The sequence below is a fragment of the Oncorhynchus mykiss genome, chromosome 16 (assembly GCF_057628025.1).
Source record: "Oncorhynchus mykiss isolate SJ-2025 chromosome 16, ASM5762802v1, whole genome shotgun sequence".
In the NCBI taxonomy this organism is placed as follows: domain Eukaryota; kingdom Metazoa; phylum Chordata; class Actinopteri; order Salmoniformes; family Salmonidae; genus Oncorhynchus; species Oncorhynchus mykiss.
In genome coordinates, this window is record NC_143037.1 from 5,385,939 (window position 1) to 5,405,348 (window position 19,410).

The 19,410-nt window shown below is 46.5% G+C and overlaps 1 protein-coding gene across 17 annotated transcripts in view; it reads left to right on the forward strand.

Annotated features, from left to right (window-relative positions):
* Window positions 1–19,410, forward strand: part of LOC110491279 (transforming acidic coiled-coil-containing protein 2) — a 212,832-nt gene that overhangs the window by 133,583 nt on the left and 59,839 nt on the right. For 3 of the 17 annotated variants that reach the window (XM_090201795.1, XM_090201801.1, XM_090201802.1), the window contains exon 1: window positions 9,232–10,016. The exons of 12 other annotated variants lie outside the window; for them this stretch is intronic. In XM_090201795.1, coding sequence (XP_090057921.1) covers window positions 9,949–10,016 — 68 coding nt within the window. In that variant the 5' untranslated portion in view covers window positions 9,232–9,948. Of the gene's footprint in view, window positions 1–9,166; window positions 10,017–19,410 lie in introns of those variants that run through there. 2 more of the 17 variants (XM_090201796.1, XM_090201797.1) reach the window with 2 other exon arrangements.

The following is a 19,410-nucleotide window of genomic DNA, read 5'->3' on the forward strand; positions in this document are numbered from 1 at the left end:
TGAGCTGCAGTGCGTTAGACTGCTGAACCAGGGTCTGTAGTGACACCTCTACCACTGAGATGCAGTGCCTCAGACCTCTGAACCAGGGTCTGTAGTGACACCTCTAGCACTGAGATGCAGTGCCTCAGACCTCTGAACCAGGGTCTGTAGTGACACCTCTACCACTGAGATGCAGTGCCTCAGACCTCTGAACCAGGGTCTGTAGTGACACCTCTAGCGCTGAGCGGCAGTGCGTTAGACCGCTGAACCAGGGTCTGTAGTGACACCTCTAGCGCTGAGATGCAGTGCCTTAGACCGCTGAACCAGGGTCTGTAGTGACACCTCTACCACTGAGATGCAGTGCCTTAGACCGCTGAACCAGGGTCTGTAGTGACACCTCTAGCACTGAGCTGCAGTGCGTTAGACCGCTGAACCAGGGTCTGTAGTGACCCCTCTAGCGCTGAGATGCAGTGCCTTAGACCGCTGAACCAGGGTCTGTAGTGACCCCTCTAGCACTGAGATGCAGTGCCTCAGACCGCTGAACCAGGGTCTGTAGTGACCCCTCTAGCACTGAGATGCAGTGCCTTAGACCGCTGAACCAGGGTCTGTAGTGACACCTCTAGCGCTGAGATGCAGTGCCTTAGACCGCTGAACCAGGGTCTGTAGTGACACCTCTACCACTGAGATGCAGTGCCTTAGACCGCTGAACCAGGGTCTGTAGTGACACCTCTAGCACTGAGCTGCAGTGCGTTAGACCGCTGAACCAGGGTCTGTAGTGACCCCTCTAGCGCTGAGATGCAGTGCCTTAGACCGCTGAACCAGGGTCTGTAGTGACCCCTCTAGCACTGAGATGCAGTGCCTCAGACCGCTGAACCAGGGTCTGTAGTGACCCCTCTAGCACTGAGATGCAGTGCCTTAGACCGCTGAACCAGGGTCTGTAGTGACACCTCTAGCGCTGAGCTGCAGTGCGTTAGACCGCTGAACCAGGGTCTGTAGTGACACCTCTAGCGCTGAGCTGCAGTGCGTTAGACCGCTGAACCAGGGTCTGTAGTGACACCTCTAGCGCTGAGCTGCAGTGCGTTAGACCGCTGAACCAGGGTCTGTAGTGACACCTCTAGCGCTGAGCTGCAGTGCGTTAGACCGCTGAACCAGGGTCTGTAGTGACACCTCTAGCGCTGAGCTGCAGTGCGTTAGACCGCTGAACCAGGGTCTGTAGTGACACCTCTAGCGCTGAGCTGCAGTGCGTTAGACCGCTGAACCAGGGTCTGTAGTGACACCTCTAGCGCTGAGCTGCAGTGCGTTAGACCGCTGAACCAGGGTCTGTAGTGACACCTCTAGCGCTGAGCTGCAGTGCGTTAGACCGCTGAACCAGGGTCTGTAGTGACACCTCTAGCGCTGAGCTGCAGTGCGTTAGACCGCTGAACCAGGGTCTGTAGTGACCCCTCTACCACTGAGATGCAGTGCGTTAGACCGCTGCGCCACTCAGGAACATCTGGTGACCCACATTCACACCAAGGTTATGAATCTTTCACACCAAAAAAAACCTGCCTATTAAATAACTTGTAGTGCCCTGCCTCGCTTGAAAGATTTATTTCCTGACTTTCCTTTTTTACTTTCTCAGCTGCTGAGGGGTTGGCAGAAGAGCAATGATGCTGCTACTGTGTGTGTGTGTAGGTGTGTGTGTGTGTGTGTGTAGGTGTGTGTGTGTGTGTAGGTGTGTGTGTAGGTGTGTGTGCAGGTGTGTGTGTGTGTGTAGGTGTGTGTGTAGGTGTGTGTGTGTGTGTGTGTGTGTGTGTGTGTGTGTGTGTGTGTGTGTGTGTGTGTGTGTGTGTGTGTGTGTGTGTGTGTGTGTGTGTGTGTGTGTGTGTGTGTGTGTAGGTGTGTGAGGTGCAGTGTGAAGCATTTTAATCAGAACACATAGGTGGTTCTCGTCAACCATTCCTACATTATTATATCTCGGTGTTTAAAAGTCTATGGACTTTAATGAAGACAGCTAATGGCAACTGACCAGCAAATCCACACACCTGTCTTGATGCTTTACTGTAGACTGCTAATGGAAGATCCACACACCTGTCTTGATGCTTTACTATAGACAGCTAATGGTACATCCACACATCTGTCTTGATGCTTTACTATAGACAGCTAATGGTACATCCACACACCTGTCTTGATGCTTTACTATAGACTGCTAATTTAACACACCTGTCTTGATGCTTTACTATAGACAGCTAATGGAAGATCCACACACCTGTCTTGATGCTTTACTATAGACAGCTAATGGTACATCCACACATCTGTCTTGATGCTTTACTATAGACAGCTAATGGTACATCCACACACCTGTCTTGATGCTTTACTATAGACAGATAATTTAACATCCACACACCTGTCTTGATGCTTTACTATAGACTGCTAATGGAACATCCACACACCTGTCTTGATGCTTTACTATAGACTGCCCTGTGTCTACTGCTGTTGTCCTTCTGTAGCCCGTTTAGCTTCATTACTGTAAAAAGTGGGTCCTCTCCAGTTGAATGAGATTGAAATAGTTACTACTAGACTATTGGGATTTGGACCGTTGAGTGACAGGCAACAATCCCATCAGGACCATTGCTATTGGACGCCTGTGTGAATATTTAAGTGATATTTCCATCAGGACCATTGCTATTGGACGCCTGTGTGAATATTTAAGTGATATTTCCATCAGGACCATTGCTATTGGACGCCTATGTGAATATTTAAGTGATATTTCCATCAGGACCATTGCTATTGGACGCCTGTGTGAATATTTAAGTGATATTTCCATCAGGACCATTGCTATTGGACGCCTGTGTGAATATTTAAGTGATATTTCCTGGGAAACCGGTGTTTGGAAAATATGTAAATCATTATTTAAATATGTTGGTAACCGGTTGTATAAAAGTGACAATGCCGGTGTTTGGAGGATATATCGGCACGGGTTTTGTTTCGTATCGGACCGGCAAACCGTGCCAATATATCCTCCAAACACCGGCATTGTCACTTTTATACAACCGGTTACAAACATATTTAAATAATGATTTACATATTTTCATTATAAATGCTATTTTGATGAAGTTCTTTATACTATTATACTACCAAAGCTGGCTGGTCGTTCGTTCTATCGGTTCAGTTGCCAGAGATGCGACCCAGTCGTTCAGTCTTTAGGTTCTGTATCTATGGAAGAGACTCAGTCGTTCAGTCTTTAGGTTCTGTATCTATGGAAGAGACTCAGTCGTTCAGTCTTTAGGTTCTGTATCTATGGAAGAGACTCAGTCATTCAGTATTTTTGTTCTGTATCTATGGAAGCGACTTTTTGTTCTGTATCTATGGAAGAGACTCAGTCGTTCAGTCTTTAGGTTCTGTATCTATGGAAGAGACTCAGTCGTTCAGTCTTTAGGTTCTGTATCTATGGAAGAGACTCAGTCATTCAGTCTTTTTGTTCTGTATCTATGGAAGAGACTCAGGCGTTCAGTCTTTAGGTTCTGTATCTATGGAAGAGACTCAGTCATTCAGTCTTTTTGCCTCTGATCTGGTGGACTCACTAAACAGAGAACCTCCTTGGTCATCCCTACTTCCTCTGATCTGTAGGACTCACTAAACAGAGAACATCCCTGGTCATCCCTACTTCCTCTGATCTGTAGGACTCACTAAACAGAGAACATCCCTGGTCATCTCTACTGCCTCTGATCTGGAGGACTCACTAAACAGAGAACATCCCTGGTCATCTCTACTGCCTCTGATCTGGAGGACTCACTAAACAGAGAACATCCCTGGTCATCTCTACTGCCTCTGATCTGGAGGACTCACTAAACAGAGAACATCCCTGGTCATCTCTACTGCCTCTGATCTGGAGGACTCACTAAACAGAGAACATCCCTGGTCATCTCTACTGCCTCTGATCTGGTGGACTCACTAAACAGAGAACATCCCTGGTCATCCATACTGCCTCTGATCTGGAGGACTCACTGAACAGAGAACATCCCTGGTCATCCCTACTGCCTCTGATCTGGAGGACTCACTAAACAGAGAACATCCCTGGTCATCCCTACTGTCTCTGATCTGGAGGACTCACTAAACAGAGAACATCCCTGGTCGTCCCTACTGCCTCTGATCTGGAGGACTCACTAAACACAAATGCTTAGTTTGTAAATTATGTCTGAGTGTTGGAGTGTGCCCCTGGCTATTCGTCCCCCCCCCCAAAAAAAAATAATACAAATTGTGCCGTACGCTTTGCTTAATATAATTTGAAATGGTTTATCAATTTACTTTTGATATTTAAGTACATTTTTAGCAATTCCCTTTAAATTTGATACTTTTAGACTTTTATTCAAGTAGTATTTTACTGGGTGACTTTCACAATAACTTGAGTCGTTTTCTATTAAGTTATTTTTAACATTTACTCAAGTAGGACAATTTCAATACTTTTTATACCACTGATGAGACAGTGGATTGCACAGTCAGATGGAACAGAGTAAACATCATACATTTAGCCCGGTGGTAACTTGCGGAATAGACACCGGTTGGAATGCGGGATTTAACCAATCAGCATTTTTTTTTTTTTTTAACCTTTATTTAACCAGGCAAGTCAGTTAAGAACAAATTCTTATTTTCAATGACGGCCTAGGAACGAGTGGGTTAACTGCCTGTTCAGGGGCAGAACGACAGATTTGTACCTTGTCAGCTCGGGGGGGGGTTTGAACTTGCAACCTTCCGGTTACTAGTCCAACGCTCTAACCACTAGGCTACCCTGCCGCCCCTCAGGATTAGACCCCCAACCGTTGTATAAATATGTGTAAGGTGTGTGTTAATATTGTTCTGGACTGGGATGATTTGAGGGACTGGATCCTTGTTTATGCAGGTAGAGCTGCATTACCTGACCTGAAACTTGTCAAATTTCTCATGTAACTCCAGACACTGCGAGTTCAGGGTTTCTCAGTCATTCTACACTACTTTCCCAGGAGTCTACAATGGACCAGTATTTATCATATTTCAGACTGTCTACTTCCCCAGTGTTCCACTGCTTCTATCCAATGAATGGGCAGTGTTTGTGTTTGTGTGTGTGTGTGTGTGTATGTGAGAGGGGTGAACTTACTAATCCACAGCCATTAGAGACCCATTTTCCCCCTCTCTCTCTCTCTCTCTCACACACACACACACACACACACACACACACACACACACACATGAATATGACAGAAAGACTCATAACAAATAGAAAGGCTGAATCTTCTCTGAGGTTTGGTGAGACAGAGACAGAGTGGTAGTGGTGAGACAGAGTGGTAGTGGTGAGACAGAGTGGTAGTGGTTTGACAGAGACAGAGTGGTAGTGGAGAGACAGAGTGGTAGTGGTGAGACAGAGACAGAGTGGTAGTGGTGAGACAGAGACAGAGTGGTAGTGGTGAGACAGAGACAGAGTGGTAGTGGTGAGGCAGAGTGGTAGTGGTGAGACAGAGACAGAGTGGTAGTGGTGAGACAGAGACAGAGTGGTAGTGGTGAGACAGAGACAGAGTGGTAGTGGTGAGACAGAGTGGTAGTGGTGAGACAGAGACAGAGTGGTAGTGGTGAGACAGAATCAGAGTGGTAGTGGTGAGACAGAGACAGAGTGGTATTGGTGAGACAGAGTGGTAGTGGTGAGACAGAGACAGAGTGGTAGTGGTGAGACAGAGTGGTAGTGGTGAGACAGAGTGGTAGTGGTGAGACAGAGACAGAGTGGTAGTGGAGAGACAGAGTGGTAGTGGTGAGACAGAGACAGAGTGGTAGTGGTGGTACAGAGACAGAGTGGTAGTGTTGAGACAGAGACAGAGTGGTAGTGGTGAGACAGAGACAGAGTGGTAGTGGTGAGACAGAGACAGAGTGGTAGTGGTGAGGCAGAGTGGTAGTGGTGAGACAGAGACAGAGTGGTAGTGGTGAGACAGAGTGGTAGTGGTGAGACAGAGACAGAGTGGTAGTGGTGAGACAGAGACAGAGTGGTAGTGGTGAGACAGAATCAGAGTGGTAGTGGTGAGACAGAGACAGAGTGGTATTGGTGAGACAGAGTGGTAGTGGTGAGACAGAGACAGAGTTGTAGTGGTGAGACAGAGACAGAGTGGTAGTGGTGAGACAGAGACAGAGTGGTAGTGGTGAGACAGAGACAGAGTGGTAGTGGTGAGACAGAGACAGAGTGGTAGTGGTGAGGCAGAGTGGTAGTGGTGAGACAGAGACAGAGTGGTAGTGGTGAGACAGAGACAGAGTGGTAGTGGTGAGACAGAGACAGAGTGGTAGTGGTGAGACAGAGTGGTAGTGGTGAGACAGAGACAGAGTGGTAGTGGTGAGACAGAATCAGAGTGGTAGTGGTGAGACAGAGACAGAGTGGTAGTGGTGAGACAGAGTGGTAGTGGTGAGACAGAGACATAGTGGTAGTGGTGAGACAGAGACAGAGTGGTAGTGGTGAGACCAGAGTGGTAGTGGTGAGACAGAGTGGTAGTGATGAGACAGAGACAGAGTGGTAGTGGTGAGACAGAGACAGAGTGGTAGTGGTGAGACAGAGTGGTAGTGGTGAGACCAGAGTGGTAGTGGTGAGACAGAGACAGAGTGGTAGTGGTGAGACAGAGACAGAGTGGTAGTGGTGAGACAGAGACAGAGTGGTAGTGGTGAGACAGAGACAGAGTGGTAGTGGTGAGACAGAGACAGAGTGGTAGTGGTGAGACAGAGTGGTAGTGGTGAGACAGAGACATAGTGGTAGTGGTGAGACAGAGACAGAGTGGTAGTGATGAGACAGAGACAGAGTGGTAGTGGTGAGACAGAGACAGAGTGGTAGTGGTGAGACAGAGTGGTAGTGGTGAGACCAGAGTGGTAGTGGTGAGACAGAGTGGTAGTGGTGAGACCAGAGTGGTAGTGGTGAGACAGAGACAGAGTGGTAGTGGTGAGACAGAGATAGAGTGGTAGTGGTGAGACCAGAGTGGTAGTGGTGAGACAGAGTGGTAGTGATGAGACAGAGACAGAGTGGTAGTGGTGAGACAGAGACAGAGTGGTAGTGGTGACACAGAGTGGTAGTGGTGAGACCAGAGTGGTAGTGGTGAGACAGAGTAGAAGTTAATGAGATCTCCATCAAAGCATCTCTGGTCCCTGGGGATCCAGCAGAGTGGCTCTTCGATAATGCAGAGATGAGACGACTGAGACGGGGCTGGCATTACTAAAGTATAATGCACTGTGTGTCTTTTCTGGGAAGAAAGTGATGTCTCCTTTGGATGTACGTTGCTGTTTGGGTTCAAAACGAAAGGAATCAGAGAGCATTACCTCTGGCGACGCAAACCGTGCAAAACTGGTGGAAATGATGTAATTCGATGTTTGCCCTTGTTTTTGTTTTAAATGTATAGAAATGCTATTGGAGGGTGGCAGTTGTATTATCATTTGTGTGATAGATATAGACAGATTTCACATGAGCATTATAGAAACAGGGAGGGAGGGAGGAGAGGTAGAGAGAGAGAGAGAGAGGGAAACAGAGAGGGAGAGAGGGAGGGAGGAGAGGTAGAGAGAGGGAAGGAGAGGGAAGGAGAGGAGGTAGAGAGAGGGAGGGAGAGGAGGTAGAGAGAGAGACAGAAACAGAAAGAGAGAGAGGGAAAGGGGAGGGAGAGAGGGAGTGAGGAGAGGTAGAGAGAGAGAGGGAGGGAGAGGAGGTAGAGAGAGTCAGGGAGAGGAGGTAGAGAGAGAGGAGGGAGAGGAGGTAGAGAGAGAGAGAGGGAAACAGAGAGGGAAACAGAGAGGGAAACAGAGAGGGAGGGAGGAGAGGTAGAGAGAGAGAGGGAAACAGAGAGGGAGAGAGGGAGGGAGGAGAGGTAGAGAGAGAGGGAGGGAGAGGAGGTAGAGAGAGAGACAGAAACAGAGAGAGGGAGAGAGGGAGGGAGGAGAGGTAGAGAGAGAGGGAGGGAGAGGAGGTAGAGAGAGAGACAAAAACAGAAAGAGAGAGAGGGAAAGGGGAGGGGTATAATAGCCAAACGTTCCCACACTCTTTCATAGGCTCTATTCTTTACCTCTGGTTAGCCACGCTGCAACTGAGCTGGAAGCTGAGCTGGAAGCTTCCATTGTGTGAAAAGGAGGGACACACCCACAATAACACATTCACACACACACACACACACACTCAAACACACACCCACAATGACACATTCAAAGACAGATAGGGGGAGAAAGAAAGAGAGAGCGGCAAAGAGAAAGAGATTGAGATAGAGAGCACTGGTCACTCTGCTGTTAGTCTCTGCTGTTCGTCTCTGCTGTTCGTCTCTGCTGTTAGTCTCTGCTGTTAGTCTCTGCTGTTAGTCTGCAGTTAGTCTCTGCTAATAGTCTCTGCTGTTAGTCTGCAGTTAGACTTTGCTGTTAGTCTGCCGTTAGTCTCTGCTGTTAGTCTCTGCTGTTAGTCTGCAATTAGTCTCTGCTGTTAGTCTGCTGTAAGTCTCTGCTGTTAGTCTCTGCTGTTAGTCTCTGCTGTTAGTCTCTGCTGTTAGTCTCTGCTGTTAGTCTCTGCTGTTAGTCTGCAGTTAGTCTCTGCTATTAGTCTGCAATTAGTCTCTGCTGTTAGTCCCTGCTGTTAGTCCCTGCTGTTAGTCTCTGCTGTTAGTCTGCAATTAGTATCTGCTGTTAGTCTGCTGTTAGTCTCTGCTGTTAGTCTCTGCTGTTAGTCTCTGCTGTTAGTCTCTGCTGTTAGTCTGCTGTTAGTCTCTGCTGTTAGTCTCTGCTGTTAGTCTCTGCTGTTAGTCTCTGCTGTTAGACTGATGTTAGTCTCTGCTGTTAGTCTCTGCTATTCGTCTCTGCTGTTAGTCTGCTGTTAGTCTCTGCTGTTAGTCTCTGCTGTTAGTCTCTGCTGTTAGTCTGCTGTTAGTCTGCTGTTAGTCTCTGCTGTTAGTCTCTGCTGTTAGTCTGCTGTTAGTCTCTGCTGTTAGTCTGCTGTTAGTCTCTGCTGTTAGTCTGCTGTTAGTCTCCTGTTAGTCTCTGCTGTTCGTCTCTGCTGTTAGTCTACGGTAAAAAACTGCTCGCCTTTTTAAAGGCATCTGGTCTCACAGGGGGAGCTGAGGAGAGAGAGAGAGAGAGAGAGAGGGGGAGGGAGGGGAGGAGGAGGCAGAGAGACAGAGAGAGAGAGATAGAGAGAGAGAGAGACAGAGAGAGACAGAGAGAGATAGAGACAGAGAGACAGAGAGACAGAGAGACAGAGAGAGAGAGAGAGAGAGAGAGAGAGAGAGAGAGAGAGAAAGAGAGGGAGGGGAGGAGGAGGAGGCAGAGCAGCAGCTACGCAGCATTCTCAGCGACATCATCAAGCTACCAACCAAAACAGGCGCCTCAGCGAGACAGACAGAGAGAATATAATTTTATTCCTGTCATCCATTTTTTGTTTGTGTTTTTGGGGGATTTTTATCTCACGCTATTTACTGCATCACTCTACGCTACGGTGTTGTTATCGTATGGCCAGACAGAGACAGTCTGTGATGTAGACAGATACGCAGACGGAGAATGACAGCGAGACTAGAGGAGAAGCTGTGAGAAAAGGAACCATAACAACAGAGAGAGTGAGGAGCAACGAGAGAGAGAGAGAGAGAGAGAGAGAGAGAGAGAGAGAGAGAGAGAGAGAGAGAGAGAGAGAGAGACAGAGAGAGAGAGAGAGAGAGAGAGAGAGAGAGAGAGAGAGTGAGAAGCAACGAGAGAGAGAGACAGATAAAACAAGGATGCTGTGGATTGAATGAAAGAAGGAACTGGACAGTCCTAAATCTGTCCTCCGGATGCGAGCGTCTGCTCCTCTCCTCCACCGCAGTGCAGCAAGGTAAAACACACCACGGATCTCATCGGCTGCTACACGCTCACAGTCCCCGACACACTCTCCCTCCAGCCCAGAAGGAGGAGGAGGGGGAACAGCTGGATGTGGAGGGTGTTGGGGGAGCATCAGGAGCAGGACAGGGGGGGCAGACCTAGCAGTGGAGGAGAATGGGAGCTGAGCAGTCCCTGGAAGATGGACAGGCCCCCAGTCTAACCAAGGAGCACACAGAGACCATGTGAGTTCTGATACCTGAGTACTGTCTTCCGAGTTTGGGGTTCTGAATCCGAGTTTGGGGTTCTGAGTTCTGTGTTCCGAGTTTGGGGTTCTGAATTCTGTGTTCCGAGTTGGTGGTTCTGTGTTCCGAGTTTGGGGTTCTGGGTTCCGATTGGACTGGGCTGTGTACCCTGATTCTCTGTCTTGTTTGTTCTGGTTGTGTGGATATCCATGCACGTGAGTTCTGTTGCCTGGTCCGATCCACCTGGTCTGGAGAGACAGGAACTATGTCTGGAATATGATGATATTGTTACTGCTGTTGTGTTTGTTGTGGACCTCCTCCGTGCATGCTGGGTATTGAGAAACAGAGAAGGGCTTTGTGCCCCATATCCTTACGTTATCTAAACACATGATGTAGAGAGGGAGATAGGGAGCGAGAGAGGGAGGGAGGGAGAGAGAGAGAGAGAGAGAGAGGGAGAGGGAGAGGGAGAGCTGGGGTAAGAGAGAGAGAGAGATTGTTGTTGTTTTGCTTTGTATGGAAATGAGGATGAGACCACGGACGGCAGCGTGCCTGTACAATTGTGTGTGTGTGTGTGTGTGTGTGTGTGAATGGACTGCATGTGTTAGTGTGTAATGAACCGTTTCAACACTAGACTGCCCCGGGCTGTGAGAATGACGTGGTATGTGGAAGTGTACACAATGTGTATGTAACCTACACGTATCTATAGTTGACTGGTGAATTTTTAGTTTAGTTAGTTTAGAACTAGTCAAATCAGTTTAGAACTAGTCAAGTCAGTTTAGAACTAGTCAAGTCAGTTTAGAACTAGTCAAGTCAGTTTAGAACTAGTCAAATCAGTTTAGAACTAGTCAAATCAGTTTAGAACTAGTCAAATCAGTTTAGAACTAGTCAAATCAGTTTAGAACTTGTCAAGTCAGTTTAGAACTAGTCAAATCAGTTTAGAACTAGTCAAGTCAGTTTAGAACTAGTCAAGTCAGTTTAGAACTAGTCAAATCAGTTTAGAACTAGTCAAATCAGTTTAGAACTAGTCAAGTCAGTTTAGAACTAGTCAAATCAGTTTAGAACTAGTCAAGTCAGTTTAGAACTAGTCAAATCAGTTTAGAACTAGTCAAATCAGTTTAGAACTAGTCAAATCAGTTTAGAACTAGTCAAGTCAGTTTAGAACTAGTCAAATGAGTTTAGAACTAGTCAAGTCAGTTTAGAACTAGTCAAGTCAGTTTAGAACTAGTCAAGTCAGTTTAGAACTAAATAAGATATTCCCATTGGCTAGATCTTTGCCTATTTTGTACATGGTATGACGTTGATGGGGTGATTTAGTACTTACTGGTTGATGGAAACAGTGAACACAATTACACACGTTTCTCAGTGTGTTCACGTTTCTCAGTGTGTCCACGTTTCTCAGTGTGTTCACATTTCTCAGTGTGTTCACGTTTCTCTGTGTGTTCACGTTTCTCAGTGTGTTCACGTTTCTCTGTGTGTTCACGTTTCTCAGTGGGTTCACGTTTCTCAGTGTGTTCACGTTTCTCAGTGGGTTCACGTTTCTCAGTGCGTTCACGTTTCTCCACGTTTCTCAGTGTGTTCACGTTTCTCAGTGTGTTCACGTTTCTCAGTGGGTTCACGTTTCTCAGTGGGTTCACGTTTCTCAGTGCGTTCACATTTCTCCACGTTTCTCAGTGTGTTCACGTTTCTCAGTGTGTTCACGTTTCTCAGTGGGTTCACGTTTCTCAGTGTGTTCACGTTTCTCTGTGTGTTCACGTTTCTCAGTGGGTTCACGTTTCTCAGTGTGTTCACGTTTCTCAGTGGGTTCACGTTTCTCAGTGCGTTCACGTTTCTCAGTGCGTTCACGTTTCTCCACGTTTCTCAGTGTGTTCACGTTTCTCAGTGTGTTCACGTTTCTCAGTGTGTTCACGTTTCTCAGTGGGTTCACGTTTCTCAGTGGGTTCACGTTTCTCAGTGCGTTCACATTTCTCCACGTTTCTCAGTGTGTTCACGTTTCTCAGTGTGTTCACGTTTCTCAGTGGGTTCACGTTTCTCAGTGTGTTCATGTTTCTCAGTGTGTTCACGTTTCTCAGTGGGTTCACGTTTCTCAGTGTGTTCATGTTTCTCAGTGTGTTCACGTTTCTCAGTGGGTTCACGTTTCTCAGTGTGTTCACGTTTCTCCACGTTTCTCAGTGGGTTCACGTTTCTCAGTGTGTTCATGTTTCTCAGTGTGTTCACATTTCTCAGTGTGTTCACGTTTCTCAACGTGTTCACGTTTCTCAGTGTGTTCACGTTTCTCAATGTGTTCACGTTTCTCTTTGTGTTCACGTTTCTCAGTGTGTTCACGTTTCTCAGTGTGTTCACGTTTCTCAGTGGGTTCACGTTTCTCAGTGGGTTCACGTTTCTCAGTGCGTTCACGTTTCTCAGTGCGTTCACGTTTCTCCACGTTTCTCAGTGTGTTCACGTTTCTCAGTGTGTTCACGTTTCTCAGTGTGTTCACGTTTCTCAGTGGGTTCACGTTTCTCAGTGGGTTCACGTTTCTCAGTGCGTTCACATTTCTCCACGTTTCTCAGTGTGTTCACGTTTCTCAGTGTGTTCACGTTTCTCAGTGGGTTCACGTTTCTCAGTGTGTTCATGTTTCTCAGTGTGTTCACGTTTCTCAGTGGGTTCACGTTTCTCAGTGTGTTCATGTTTCTCAGTGTGTTCACGTTTCTCAGTGGGTTCACGTTTCTCAGTGTGTTCACGTTTCTCCACGTTTCTCAGTGGGTTCACGTTTCTCAGTGTGTTCATGTTTCTCAGTGTGTTCACATTTCTCAGTGTGTTCACGTTTCTCAATGTGTTCATGTTTCTCTTTGTGTTCAAGTTTCTCAGTGTGTTCACGTTTCTCAGTGTGTTCACGTTTCTCAGTGGGTTCACGGTTCTCAGTGGGTTCACGTTTCCCAGTGCGTTCACGTTTCTCCACGTTTCTCAGTGTGTTCACGTTTCTCAGTGTGTTCACGTTTCTCTTTGTGTTCACGTTTCTCAGTGTGTTCACGTTTCTCAGTGTGTTCACGTTTCTCAGTGTGTTCACGTTTCTCAGTGTGTTCACGTTTCTCAGTGTGTTCACGTTTCTCAGTGTGTTCACGTTTCTCTGTGTGTTCACGTTTCTCTGTGTGTTCACGTTTCTCAGTGTGTTCATGTTTCTCCACGTGTTCACGTTTCTCAGTGTGTTCACGTTTCTCAGTGTGTTCACGTTTCTCAGTGTGTTCACGTTTCTCAGTGTGTTCACGTTTCTCAGTGTGTTCACGTTTCTCAGTGTGTTCACGTTTCTCTGTGTGTTCACGTTTCTCTGTGTGTTCACGTTTCTCAGTGTGTTCACGTTTCTCAGTGTGTTCACGTTTCTCAGTGTGTTCACGTTTCTCAGTGTGTTCACGTTTCTCAGTGTGTTCACGTTTCTCCACGTGTTCACGTTTCTCAGTGTGTTCACGTTTCTCAGTGTGTTCACGTTTCTCAGTGTGTTCACGTTTCTCAGTGTGTTCACGGTTCTCAGTGTGTTCACGTTTCTCAGCGTGTTCACGGTTCTCAGTGTGTTCACGTTTCTCAGTGTGTTCATATTCTGCGAACAAAACATTTAACAGTGAATTTTGTTTTCGCTGATGACATTTTGTATTTAATATTAATGTAATATTATGTTAAGAAGAAGTTCTGCTGTAGAGATGTTTCAACACACATCCCAACACTGTGGTGTTTAACCGACGATACTCGGCTGGATGACTGGATAGAGGCATGGGATGCTTTCTAAAGGATGAGATGGACAGGTTTTGTTAGGAGAGGGAGGGAGGGAGGGAGGGGGGGAGGGAGGGAGGGCAGGGAGGGAGAGAGAGAGAGAGAGAGAGAGAGAGAGAGAGAGGGGGAGCGAGAGAGAGAGAGAGAGAGGGAGGGGGAGAGAGAGAGAGAGAGCGAGGGGGAGAGAGAGAGAGAGAGAGGGAGGGGAAGAGAGAGCGAGAGAGAGAGAGAGAGAGAGAGCTGGGGAGGGAGAGCGAGAGAGAGAGAGAGAGAGCTGGTGAGGGAGAGAGAGAGGGAGAGAGAGAGAGAGCTGGGGAGGGAGAGAGGGAGAGAGGGAGAGAGAGAGAGAGAGAGAGAGAGAAAGGGGGGGAGAGCTGGGGACTGTGTTGAAATAGAACACGTCGCTATGTCTGAGAGAGGAAAGGAAGAGAGAGTTATTTATATCTCAGGATCACAGGAGAACATGGACCAGGCTTAGTGACAGGGGAGCTAGCCTAAGCAGAGTTGAGAGCTCTTTGTGAGAGCTCTGTGTGACAGCTCTTTGGAGACAACTGTAGAGAGGTCTGTGGGAGAGGACTGTGAGGTGAGACTGTTATCAGTACCTCTGTGTGTGAGGCCAGATGATAATATGACATTTTCTCAACTGCTTGATTATCCAGGTGTAATACAGTAGCCACTGAGGCAAGAATCTATTGCTAGTTGATGGTTTAGGCAAAGTGAACGCCTACAACATCTACTAGATTCAGTCACAGGCCGATGTTTTCCTTGAGCAGATGGTTTGTAGACTGCAAATTGACCAAATGGCCCCAAAACAGATATTATATCTGACTAATACATAATCGTTTCAAACCTTGTTTACGTTCCGTATCCAATCACGTGTCTCTCTATTATGTGTGTGGAATACATGGGGACAGATGTACTAACTTAGGAGAGGGAGGGGGGGGCCAAATAAAACCAACTCGGGCCAAATTCAGAACGCGGGCCGCTCGTTGGGGATCCCTGGCTTATAAGCCACAGTAGTCTCTTCCAGCCAGGACACAGTTGCCTTGCTCGGGACGTCAGAGAAGTGTGCTCTGCTCTCTCAACCATTAGTAACATGGCTTTGGGGTTCAGGATGCTCGTGTTTTCAGTTATGCAACTGTTTCTGATGCATCATTTATATAAGTACGGTGCACTTGGCTTGTAGCTAGCTATATGTGGTCCCATTCATTCTAACATACAGACGGGCACTAGCCTGGTCCCAGATCTGTTGTCTCCATCTATAGCCTGGTCCCAGATCTGTTGTCTCCTTCTATAGCCTGGTCCCAGATCTGTTGTCTCCTTCTATAGCCTGGTCCCAGATCTGTTGTTTTCTTCTGTAGCCTGGTAGCAGGCTTCTTTGTGTAGGAGGTAACAGGCTTCTTCATGTAGGAGGTAACAGACGTCTTCGTGTAGGAGATAACAGGCTTCTTCATGTAGGTGGTAGCAGGCTTCTTCATGTAGGAGGTAACAGGCGTCTTCGTGTAGGAGATAACAGGCTTCTTCATGTAGGAGGTAACAGGCTTCTTCATGTAGGAGGTAACAGACGTCTTCGTGTAGGAGATAACAGGCTTCTTCATGTAGGAGGTAGCAGGCCTCTTCATGTAGGAGGTAACAGGCTTCTTCATGTAGGAGGTAACAGGCTTCTTCATGTAGGTGGTAGCAGGCTTCTTCATGTAGGAGGTAACAGGCGTCTTCGTGTAGGAGATAACAGGCTTCTTCATGTAGGAGGTAACAGGCTTCTTCATGTAGGAGGTAACAGACGTCTTCGTGTAGGAGATAACAGGCTTCTTCATGTAGGAGGTAGCAGGCCTCTTCATGTAGGAGGTAACAGGCTTCTTCATGTAGGAGGTAGCAGGCTTCTTCATGTAGGAGGTAACAGGCTTCTTCATGTAGGAGGTAACAGGCTTCTTCATGTAGGAGGTAGCAGGCTTCTTCATGTAGGAGGTAACAGGCTTCTTCATGTAGGAGGTAACAGGCTTCTTCATGTAGGAGGTAGCAGGCTTCTTCATGTAGGAGGTAACAGGCTTCTTCATGTAGGAGGTAGCAGGCCTCTTCATGTAGGAGGTAACAGACGTCTTCGTGTAGGAGATAACAGGCTTCTTCATGTAGGAGGTAGCAGGCCTTTTCATGTAGGAGGTAACAGGCTTCTTCATGTAGGAGGTAACAGGCTTCTTCATGTAGGAGGTAACAGGCTTCTTCATGTAGGAGGTAACAGGCTTCTTCATGTAGGAGGTAGCAGGCCTCTTCATGTAGGAGGTAACAGGCTTCTTCATGTAGGAGGTAACAGGCTTCTTCATGTAGGAGGTAGCAGGCTTCTTCATGTAGGAGGTAACAGGCTTCTTCATGTAGGAGGTAGCAGGCTTCTTCATGTAGTATTTTGGACATTCAGGACCATTGCAGGCACAGGGATCATTTATTCCCAACGTCACATAGAGATGCAACATAGATCCATAGACATCCAGTTTAACAGATTCTATTTCTACTGTATATGTTATCACTGGCTCGAGGCGTTCTTATCCAGCCTGTGTGTGTTGTCCACAGAGGCAGCAGACCCGTATCCATGGCGAGCATGGTTGTTGTACGATGACATCATCTCGCTGCAAGGGAAAGACGGGTAGGGAACTGGTGTAAGAATAAGATCACTTTATCGGTCAATTGTACCCAAGATCCAATCGAAATTTGACTTCTGCTTTTAGCCCAAGCCCCTCAGAAAGACACATATACATAAACGTTTTGGGAGAGGTGCAGAGGGTGGGGCTGTCACTTTGGGCAACCAGGGAGCTGTTGCTGTGGGGGGGGGTTTAAGTGCCTTTCTCAAGGACACAACGGCAGGCAATGGCATCTAGGATTGGATACCTTGGCTATTTGCCACCAGTCTTCGCTACGGTTTATTCTCAGAGGAGACTTGCTTCCTGAACCTGGAGAGCCAGACGATAACCATAGCAACATAAGATATTACTTGGATAATCAAAACATACACGATCACACTTATGTCAATGAACAGGCGCTCTTATCCAGAGTGGTTAACTGGAGCAAAGTGCCTTGCTCAAGGGCACGCCGACAGATTTTTTTCCCACCTGGTCGACCCAGGGATTTGAACCAGGGACCTTTCATAGCTCCATTCAGTAACATTGCCCTTATTAACCATAGCCTGTTGTGTCTGGAAGAAGCTTTAGGCCGTCTGGTTTCACACCGTGTCTCAGATTAGAGATTAGTATCATTATTGGGAGTGTTCTGGTCTAAGGGTCCTTCTAAGGGGCTTTGTCTCACCGTGTTGTCATTGTTGTGCCCAGACGGGAATACTACACAGCAGGATCAATGAGTTAGTTGATGAACAACCAGAAATAACTATTGATTCTCTGGTTCATTAAGGAAACTAAATTTAGAACGGTCTTTTTTTGGTTGTTTCAAGCTTATCTTTTGATCCTGCTTTGTAGTATAAAACTCAGCTCAGAAATACATTAATTAACGGCCCAGGAGCCAGGCTTCCCTATTCAGAAAGCCTGGTGAAGTTTGTAGCTACAAAGGGGTGGAAACTAGTGACATCTCACAACACATCAAACCAATCAGGTGAAGTCCACGTCAGAACGTAGCTACAAAGGGGTGGAAACTAGTGACATCTCACAACACATCAAACCAATCAAATGCCTTGTTTGGGGCGGAGCTCCAAACGTGCCCACTAGTGCCTTACAGTGAGTGAGGATGCCTGAGAAATCACTCATTAAATGATTCAAACCCCATCAAAATATGTTGATGTATGACGTGTTTGTGTTGACTTTGAATTTCAATCAATTGCAGATTGTCGGCCACACTTGATACAATAAACGTTTACCTTAGACTGTAGGTGGACATGGCCACAACTTGATACAATAAACGTTTACCTTAGACTGTAGGTGGACATGGCCACAACTTGATACAATAAACGTTTACCTTAGACTGTAGGTGGACATGGCCACAACTTGATACAATAAACGTTACCTTAGACTGTAGGTGGACATGGCCACAACTTGATACAATAAACGTTTACCTTAGACTGTAGGTGGACATGGCCACAACTTGATACAGTAAACGTTAACCTTAGACTGTAGGTGGACATGGCCACAACTTGATACAATAAACGTTTACCTTAGACTGTAGGTGGACATGGCCACAACTTGATACAATAAACGTTTACCTTAGACTGTAGGTGGACATGGCCACAACTTGATACAATAAACGTTTACCTTAGACTGTAGGTGGACATGGCCACAACTTGATACAATAAACGTTTACCTTGGACTGTAGGTGGACATGGCCACAACTTGATACAATAAACGTTTACCTTAGACTGTAGGTGGACATGGCCACAACTTGATACAATAAACGTTTACCTTAGACTGTAGGTGGACATGGCCACAACTTGATACAGTAAACGTTAACCTTAGACTGTAGGTGGACATGGCCACAACTTGATACAATAAACGTTTACCTTAGACTGTAGGTGGACATGGCCACAACTTGATACAATAAACGTTTACCTTAGACTGTAGGTGGACATGGCCACAACTTGATACAATAAACGTTTACCTTAGACTGTAGGTGGACATGGCCACAACTTGATACAGTAAACGTTTACCTTAGACTGTAGGTGGACATGGCCACAACTTGATACAGTAAACGTTTACCTTAGACTGTAGGTGGACATGGCCACAACTTGATACAATAAACGTTTACCTTAGACTGTAGGTGGACATGGCCACAACTTGATACAATAAACGTTTACCTTAGACTGTAGGTGGACATGGCCACAACTTGATACAATAAACGTTTACCTTAGACTGTAGGTGGACATGGCCACAACTTGATACAATAAACGTTTACCTTAGACTGTAGGTGGACATGGCCACAACTTGATACAATAAACGTTTACCTTAGACTGTAGGTGGACATGGCCACAACTTGATACAATAAACGTTTACCTTAGACTGTAGGTGGACATGGCCACAACTTGATACAATAAACGTTTACCTTAGACTGTAGGTGGACATGGCCACAACTTGATACAGTAAACGTTAACCTTAGACTGTAGGTGGACATGGCCACAACTTGATACATTAAACGTTAACCTTAGACTGTAGGTGGACATGGCCACAACTTGATACAGTAAACGTTAACCTTAGACTGTAGGTGGACATGGCAACAACTTGATACAGTAAACGTTTACCTTAGACTGTAGGTGGACATGGCCACAACTTGATACAGTAAACGTTTACCTTGGACTGTAGGTGGACATGGCCACAACTTCCCTTTTTCCCCCGTAGAGTTCAAGCAGAGCAGTTGTATAATGCCTTCATCGACTCTGAAAACAGTAAACATTACACGCAGCACTCCTTTTTAAGGGCATGTGAGGGGGAGGGTTCTTAAAATATATCATCCAATCAAAATGTAGCTGTCGAAATCCAGACGACGATTCTAATTTACATCTGAGCGGTCCGTTGCGTTGCGTCGGATATCATTCGTTTCAATAGAGACCATCCACGCAACAGTGGTATAACAGCGCCCCCCTTGTGGTTATAGGCTCCATCGTGTACCTTGAATTTTTCTAAACTTTGCCTTGTTTTACTGCAGCCAAAGTCCGTCAACAAGAACAAGA